Source organism: Plectropomus leopardus, chromosome 2 (assembly GCF_008729295.1).
Source record: "Plectropomus leopardus isolate mb chromosome 2, YSFRI_Pleo_2.0, whole genome shotgun sequence".
NCBI lineage: Eukaryota > Metazoa > Chordata > Actinopteri > Perciformes > Serranidae > Plectropomus > Plectropomus leopardus.
The window spans coordinates 24,997,777-25,006,874 of NC_056464.1; the positions used below are offsets into that span (position 1 = coordinate 24,997,777).

General features: G+C 40.6%; 1 protein-coding gene across 1 annotated transcript in view; it reads left to right on the forward strand.

The window, feature by feature from the left end:
- The window catches only part of poc1a (POC1 centriolar protein A), a 51,905-nt gene extending 43,752 nt beyond the window's left edge, over positions 1 to 8,153 (forward strand). Inside the window, exon 11 of the mRNA XM_042496727.1 lies at positions 7,781 to 8,153. Coding sequence (XP_042352661.1) covers positions 7,781 to 7,891 — 111 coding nt within the window. The 3' untranslated portion in view covers positions 7,892 to 8,153. The remainder of the gene's footprint in view (positions 1 to 7,780) is intronic.
- Positions 8,154 to 9,098: the final 945 nt, after the last annotated feature.

Sequence of the window (9,098 nt, forward strand, 5' to 3'; positions counted from 1 at the left end):
TTAGTGAGAGAGAGGGGCGGCTCTCTCTCTTTTGATCTGCTGCTGTGCTCTTTGTGTCCATGCTTGGGTATACAAAAATTGTAGCAGTGCAATCTGTAGTTCAAGCAACAGCCCGTGAAAAACTAGTTCAACACAGTTCATTTACACATATTGTCCACACTGTTATGATACAACGCTGGTTGAAAATCACCAAAGTATCACTTTAAAAAAGCGTAAATTAAAATGTTTGGCAGTTTGCATGATTTGGTAAAGCAAAGTGTAATTAAAGACCTTAGATATCCCTTAAATACAGACTATACACGCAAGACATGTCAAAAGCAGCCAATAATAAGTATATCTAAGACAGACTCAACCCAGTGTTGTTGCATTTTATCTTCAAAATGCTCTCACATTGTTTTACCAAGCAGGTGTGAGTAGAAATAAGCTAACACTCTTGCTCTAATTTCTCTCCAACTTTGGCTAACATGAAGCTTTAAACCACTGCCCCCCATCCTCTGAAGATTAGGCTGACAAAGCGACGTTATTTATCTCTGCACTATATTCCTGCTCCTTTTTAAGTCTTTTCCCCAGCATTATTTTTCTCTGTTACAGCTCTTTGTAACTCTAATAGTCGAGGAGAGTGAGAGGGAAGATGATGAATTATTCAACGTAAGACTGAAGCTTCCAAAGCCACGGTTTGCTGTGTTAGCTGCTTTTACTTGTCTGTACCCCCCCCCCCCCCTCTCACCCCCCCATACCCCTTTCTTTTTCCTCTCCCACTGTTTGATAATTCATCACTCTCACATGTCCTCTCACACTAAGCCTGCACTACCCACACTTATTCCCTTCTTTCATACTCTCCCTCTTAATTATGAAGAATCCTGAATGAAGTTGGCGCTCTTTCCTAATTTCATTTAGCAATTCGACTGAAATTGCTGGACTAACACACCTAATAATGCGGTTTGGGATCAATTTGCACTTTAATGTATTCGCCTCATTTGGACTTGAATTGGCCTATGTGTGCTGTGCGTGCTCTATTGTCCTCATGCCAGACTTTGACCTGGAAGTCAAACAGCATTAATTCGTAGAAGAAAGCCGGGAAAAACAAAAGAAGGGAGGAAAACAAAACCAGATAAAGGGACCAAGTAAAACATAGGGTATGTTTGAAAGGTACAACACCAAAAAGTTATCCATGTTGTCACTCTGCGACATGCAACCTGGTTGTCAATCGCTAACCTGTTTGGTATGTGAGGCAATAGGTCAGCTGGCAGAAGGTCCAATTGCAACTAGCTGAAAGGAGGCATATCGCCACCTACCATGGCAGAGTCAGGAAACTTCCATCATTAAATGGTGCTTGTATACTGGGACAAAGACAGTGGTCCAACTACATGGCCTAATCTAGCTAGAACTGAAGCTCGACTATACTGTGCAACACATTTTTCCAGCTCTGTAATTCCCCCAAAATTGCCAGAGTAGCCCGCCACAATGCACCTTTTTTCTGCCTAACTGTCTGTCCATCAAGATGTGGACCAGATCGCTGAATTCATATTCATGTTAAAGCAGCTGTAAGTGAAACTGTGAGGAACTTAAGGAGAAAGTGAAAGAAACATGTTTCTTTTCCTAAGAAAAGATTCAAACCCTTTCTGTGATTAAATTGTACTTTCTGGACTTTTAGAAACCACTAAACCGCTTGCTAACCAAACTCTGTGTGAAGAATTGCAAAGTTTTCACAGCAGTGTTTGATATTCTGAGGAATTGAAAGTGGTTGCTGATTTGTATGTTTATAGATTTGCTCTGGGAGAATTAAACACTGCAATAAAATTGCACCCAGGACCGTTAATTTACTTTCTCTCTGAGCTGTAGAGAAAGAAAGAATTCCCAAGATAAGTTACCACAATTCTGAGAAAAATAATAACTTAAAATACCAGCGAAGCACTTTTATCATACACATTGTTTCCAAAGTATATCATCTGAAAGTCTAAAATCAGTAGAGGAAAAGGCTTCTTGTCTGTCCTTATATGTAAGAATACAAACATGTTGGTATTACTATGCCACAGACTAACTACCCAGAAATAATAGATTCACTTCCACCAACTATAATACATTGCACTGAGGCAGGAACAACAACTCTCTTATGCCAAAGTCATCTCAACTGCCAGAATATAGGTTGGCATTGTAGGTTTCTGCAAACTACGGAGGTGTAAATTTCTATGTTGTTAAGCAGCAGATATTTTGAGTTTAATATTTCGATTTTTCAAAAGAACAACATATAGACTTACAGAAATGTCCCACTCAATCATCATTTATGACCCACTCAGAGTGTGTGGCAGTGTCTTTTTCTGCAAGGACTCTGTCCTCTGCCTGTATTTTCTTATTTTCTGTGTTTAGGACATTTATGGCCGTGTACCTCCACAGCATGCAACAGGTAGCAACCAGCTGCCAGCAAACATCCAAGAGATACACCGTTGAAAAAATGTAGATATAGCCAGGCAAAATGCCTAACAAAGAATGAGTCTTGGTTTGGCTTTTACTACAACTTTCGCTTGCTAGTATGTTTACAAACAGTGACTGACAATACAGCATATTATACCTTTAGTGTGTGGTTATATGTAGGCGCAAAAACACTTATGTTATGGTATCTGCTTTTGGCGCTACAATCATTGCTTGAAATGCTGCCACTGTCTTGCAAAAAAACAACCAGTTTAGTCGATTGCATTTCGTCTAGATGTGATGCCATCCATCATCGCCTCCACCTCGCAGTGATGAAGTCAGCTCATATACTTTGTCACTTAAGAAATTTAAGTGTGATATGTATGAACCATACCAATGGTCCACAGAAACGTACAATGCCAACGTTTTCCTCGTGTTGCATTCTCAGGAGAGGGTTATTATAAATGTAAAAAATAATTCTACCTGCAAGTTGCTCTTTAAGCTTAACGCTGACACAGCATGCTATGGGGTTAACGTTAGCATGTTAACACTTTAGGCTGTGGCTTGTAATTGATGACTTTTTGGCTTTCTGTTTGCTCTCTCCATAAACAAAGTATTTTTTTCTAGTTATTGATGCTAAAAAATGCAGCAGTGGCTGTTCTTTACACCTTCAGTTTATTGAAAGTGGTTCACCATTTATTCATACCTACTAGTTTTTGTGTATTTTTGTTTTTGAATTAGTTTTTCACCAGTTATGCAATGATTTTATGGGACCACTTACACCAGTCTTATTTTTTTACTCTTCTTTATTTCTGTAACTCACTTTGGCAGTGGCATGTTTAATATCACACATCACTTAGCTACATTTATAGACAAGAACTGACTTTCACCAGCTCCAGTTTGCCTTTCTTTGACTCTCAGACTATTGTAGTGTGGGTCATACCAAAGCTATGAGACTTTGTAACAGAGGCCAGTAATGCTCAGGGCGATGGAGAGTATAATGTGTTCTGGAGAGAAAAGAAAAACAGCTCACTCTATTTTTAGGAGCATAAAGATTTGGTTTCTACTCCAGATGAAAACTATATGCCCGTATAATGTTGCCACTGCCTAGGGACATGTGCAGAGTCACACACACACACACACACACACACACACACACACACACACATACACCAATAGCTGGCTGGGCTGAGGATAGCCATATCAGGTTGGTAAGATAAACAGGGTGGTATTGATCTAGAAAACGGAGACAGGCAGGGAGAGAGGGAGAGAAAGAGGAAATACAAGCCCTTTCTCTCCCATGATGCGTGAAGTAGCAGGAGATTTATCCAGTTTGATGACCCAAAAGAAAACACCACTCGCCCACACATTGTTGAACTCACTGGTGTGTGCTGAGTATGAGATTATCTAAGGCTTTTAAAAAACTTTGTCGATTCCTTCATCAGTACAGGTTTCATGCCTGTTGGTGTGTGTGTGGGTGGGTGGGTGGTTGTGTGTGTGTGTGTGTGTGGCAATATGGGGTCAACGAAGGACCTAGATAGCCAATTACCAAACACGGCTGGATTGCTTCAACATGCTGCACATGGTGACTTGGTTACGTTTACACGTACACCAACAATTGGGGTTAATATTGTGATAAAAATAGAAGTTTAAACGTTTTGCGGTAAACCTGAAGTTCCGGGATCTGTTACAAACAAACAAGACAGGACCGACTGGGACCAGATGGTCTTGCAGGCTAGTGTCAGTGGATATCTTTGCAACACAATACATAGATATTTTTGACAATGACACGTCAAAACAGCTATTTCTTCACATTCCTTTGATAATGTCAGTTCCTTTTTGACTGTTTTAAAATAAAATGCTGTCCATATTGTCCACATTGCACTTTAACCGTGTAACCGGGAATGATTTCTGTAACAGGACATTGCCATTAAGTTTTTTAAACTTTTTTTTTTTTTTTTTTGGGCAATTTGAGCACCACAAGTTGAGCGTCATCTAGTTCCATTATTAAAAAGAGGGCAGACATCTCTACCGTCGATATCTCCAACACTCAGTAACTCACACCAAAACTGTCTAGATTGATAAATAGAACTACAGGTGAGAGGGAAAAAAAATTACTTTTGATTTTGGGGCTGAACTGTCTTTTTAAGAGATTATGCAAGATATGGATAGTTTGTGGAGGGAAAGGGATACTGGAGAAGTAATCTAGTAGTCATTAGAAATCTACTGACAGTTCAATTTCAATTTCTTCTGTAAAGAAGAGTTGTCCTGATTCTATGAAGCGACCATGAAATGATCATGAAAGATAAACATTCCTGGAACAGAAATAAAATAAGAGATAAGGAGAAATTACAGTCAGTACAATGCAGTTAATATCCTTTTTTTTAGACCCTGCATTTGAGGAGCGTGTCATATAATAGTACTGGTGAACTGAACTGGTTTCTTTTTTCATGTCTGTGTCTCTGTCCAATGTCTCTTGCACAGCTGGTTATATTTTTATAAATGACTCATCTCTGCGCTGCTTTCTAGCAATTTCAAAATTACACTCGCTGGCACAGGAAGGGACATAAAATTACAGGTCGAGACATGTTGACATATCTTTCACTCCCTGGCCCAAATAGAGCCTCGTCTGTTGAATGGGAAGACATGTTTACCGTATGATTGTTCCTGCCTTGAACCACATTTTTGTTGCCAAGCACTACTATCCAGAGCTGCTTACTGGCTGGGATTGTGTTTGTCACCAGGCAACATCAGCTCAGTAAACAATTATGTCAGAGATTCAGAGGGACTGTCGCCACTGTAGTGTTCCCAGAAGAAGATCCATTCAAATAACTTAATCTTTTCTTAATACCTTTTCATTTGTTTTATCACATTTTGTTTAAATTCTTCTAAAAAATAACTACAATAAGGCATAACTTGTCAGTCACAATCATTTACCATCCCTGTTATATGGTGACTGATCTCGTCCTCTGCACAGAGGGTTAGGGGCTCCCAAATGCTCCCAAAGCTCATTGTTTTTCCAGTTTGCAGACATTTACAACCGCTGTACTTCTTTGAAGTAGCCACTATGCTAACAGTTGCTTTTTAAATCTTCCGCTGTGAATTGCACACATAAGCACATTGTCAAAACCTCACACCTGGCTTTCCGGCTTTACGTTTTACATAGACCTCATTTCAGCACTGTTACTACCGCCTGTCCCGGCTCAGAGGCGAGACCGTTCTGTCACACCTTTCCGTGATCGGCCTTTATTATATATTTTATATTTTATTATATATATTTTGTATTTTGACATTTATATAAATGACATAAAATAAGGAAAAGCATCATAAGCCCCCCTTTAAAGAACAGTATAACTTCTTAACACAACTAACTCAACCCTAAAGTTGATAAAACTTAAAAATACTTTTCAGCTTCCACATGTTAAAAGTACAGTAAAAAGTACAATGGTTTATGTTTTTCAAAATATAAAGAAATATATATACCCAAGGCGTTAAGTAGTTTAACTAAAGTCTCGTTCCCACTGCACAAAAAACCCACTAACACAAGGTAGATTTATTAGTCTTTTTAAGTTTATTCAAAGTTTTTTTTTAAACTTAGCTTAGAAAAAAATTTAATTAAAATGAATCACTAAATTCTGCTACATCTTTTGGCGTCGAAGGAGGAGTTTATGAGTCTCACAGCTTGGGGAAAGAAGCTGCTCCGTAGTTTGGTGGTTCGTCAGCAGATACTTCTGTATCTTCTTCCAGATGGCAGCAGAGTGAACAGACTGTGGCTGGGGTGGCTGCTGTCTTTCAGTATCCTTTGGGCTCTGTGCAGACACCTCACTTCACCAAGGTCACTGATGCCCTGTAGACATGTACCAGTGATGTTTTGGGCATTTTTAATCACCTGCTGTAGAGCGTTCTTGCTTCTTGAGGACCTTGCTCTGGAATTTAGCCTTCCTAAGTTGTTGTAGGAAATAGAGCCTTTTCTCTGCTTTTTTAACCTGGGTGGTGATGTGTGATTACCAAGATTGGTTCTCAGTGATAGTAATTCCAAGGAACCTATAGCTGTTCACCTGCTCCACCTCAGCTCCACTGATGTAGACAGGGGTGTGTGTCTTTGCCTCCTTTCTAAAATAATCATTCAGCTCCTTAGTTTTACTGAGGTTCAGCTGTAGGTTGTTCTCTGTGCACCACTCTGCAAGATCGTTGATTTCCTCCTGGTATAAACTCTCATCGTTGTTTATAATACGGTCGATGATGGTGGTGTTTTCTGCATACTTCACAGTAGAGTTCTCCTGATGTCTGGGAGTGCAGTCATGGGTGTACAGTGTGAACAGGATTGGGCTGAACACACAGCCCTGGGGGGCTCCGGTGTTGAGCACTTATGTAGAGAAGGTGTGACTGCCAATCCAAACTCTCTGGGGTCTGCATGTGAGGAAGTCCCCAGTATCTAGTTGCAAAGTGTTGTACTGAAGCCCAGAGTGTTAAGTTTTCCAATCAGCTTCATGGGAGAGATGTGTTGAACGCTGTGCTGAAGTCAACAAACTGATTTGTGCAGTGTTCACTGGCAGTGGGAATGCAGTATTTAGTAGGTTTACCAGTGTTTGAAAAACATGCATGCACGCGCTACTTTTGGTGAGAAAGCGGTATAACTAGTAGCTTGTATAAAGATTTGAGAAGTGTAGTACAGTGCTCAGTTCTCCTGGTTCTTGTTAGAACTATGAAGGACTCATTTTGTTGTCTGGACATGAATCCTCTAATTCTTTCTAGTTGTTTTAGATGATGAAAGGCTGATTAAGTTGTTGCCCTAATGTGGCAGCTGAGGCTCAGATACAATAAAAGATACAAAAACCAGCTCTATTCTCAGTAATTGCTTCATTCAGATGGTGAAATTACACCTGGAAGCTCCTCTGATAAACATGCTCAGATGATACAAATGCACAACAAGTACTGTCACTGTTGGAGGATGCTGAGAGGAAAAGTATGTCGCACTGTGATCTCACTACCCACACATGCCCGTCCTGTTTGGGATAGCGACCTTCTTGTATTCTCTGTGTGCGTAAGTGTGTTTATGCAACTGTGTGAGAGGGAGAACAAGAGAGAGTGCGTGCCAGACACAGAAACTCTGGTGTTTTCGGCTCAGGCAGCAGATCTCTACAATAATCAGCCGGATTGTCTTGCACGCACAACATCTGTCTCGAACACACACAGAACTGCCTCTTTCACACACACAAACACAGCCATTATATAGTCATTACTGTCAGGCTGATGCTGTGCAGCCCTCTCTAACATGCTCTTTCTCTCTTATCCATCTCCTTCCTTCCCCCTTTCTTCTTCTCCTTGCTTTCTTTGTCTTGTTCCTCTCCTCTTGTTCCCCTCAATCCAGACAGTTTCAATCTTGGAGCAGCGGCTGACGCTGACAGAGGACAAGCTCAAGGAGTGTTTGGAGAACCAGATGGAGATCGGTCAACATCTCCAGAGACGAGACGAGGCCTAAAGATGGCGACACCAGAGTGAGGTTGAGCTGTGGTGTGAGGGAAATGGGGTCACAACTACACCATTAACAGAAACACGTTCACAGTACTCTCTCGTTGTTAGATCACACATAATATATGCGATCTTGGAGACAGTCCTGAACCGTTTATTCCTGACTGGACTTTAAATGCACTGAGCCGTACTGCTGATGTACTGTGTCTGGTTGTTTTACAAATACATAGATATCAGAAGTGAAGGAGTTGAATATTAGAGAAGTTGTTCTTCTACAAGAGTGCTGAGAGAGCAGTCCCTTTTCTGCTGACGAAGGACCTGCTGCTACTAGTCACTGAGTGTATGTGTGAGTTTTGTGTGTGTGTGTGTGTGTGTGTGTGTGTGTGTGTGTGTGTGTGTGTGTGTGTGTGTGTGTGTGTGCGCGCGCGCGCGCGCGCCCAATGGTTGCATTTACGAAAGTGTGGACACATGCAGGAGAGTTTCGCACTTGCCTTTGCACTACATGTGTGGACATTTTTTTACTCTGTGCGTGTGCAGGCTCATGTATAAAATATTGATTTTTATCAGAAATCGCCCCTTGACAGTAAACAGCATACACAACCATGTCCATAAGGCACAATCATCATTTTAAGCCCTATTTGCACAGGATAAGTAGAACAACAGGACCTAAAATGATTTAGAAATGACCCCTCCACATCTGTAGCCTTTTTTACAGAGATCCTGCGATAGGGCTAATAGGGCTATAACAACACTTAATTACACCAGCTTTGCCTTTTTTTTTATTTTTGCAACAAAGCCAACCCACAGCAACATAATGCCTCCCCAGTGTATGATTTTAGATAGCATGCCGGCATTCCAGAAGCAAAAGAAAGGTGAGGAGCCTGATGTGTAACACAACAGTGTTAGCCTTTAGTATGACATATAACATACAAACAATAACAATGGCATAACATGACAATAACAATAATTTACCATCTTGTCTCCGAAGGTAAAAGGTCCGTAATGTTATTGTTATCCCAGTTTGTGGACACTTTGAGATACTATTCATCTTCTTTGATTTACCTGCTAATTGCTGCTATCTCCTGGGGATGGGTAGCATCTATTACACGTTATCAAAACGTCACACTTCCATGATCCTATCCTGTGGGCTGTACTTTTTATGTAGATGTTGATTCGGCACTGTGATAGATGTAAAATGACAAAATTTTCTCTGGCCA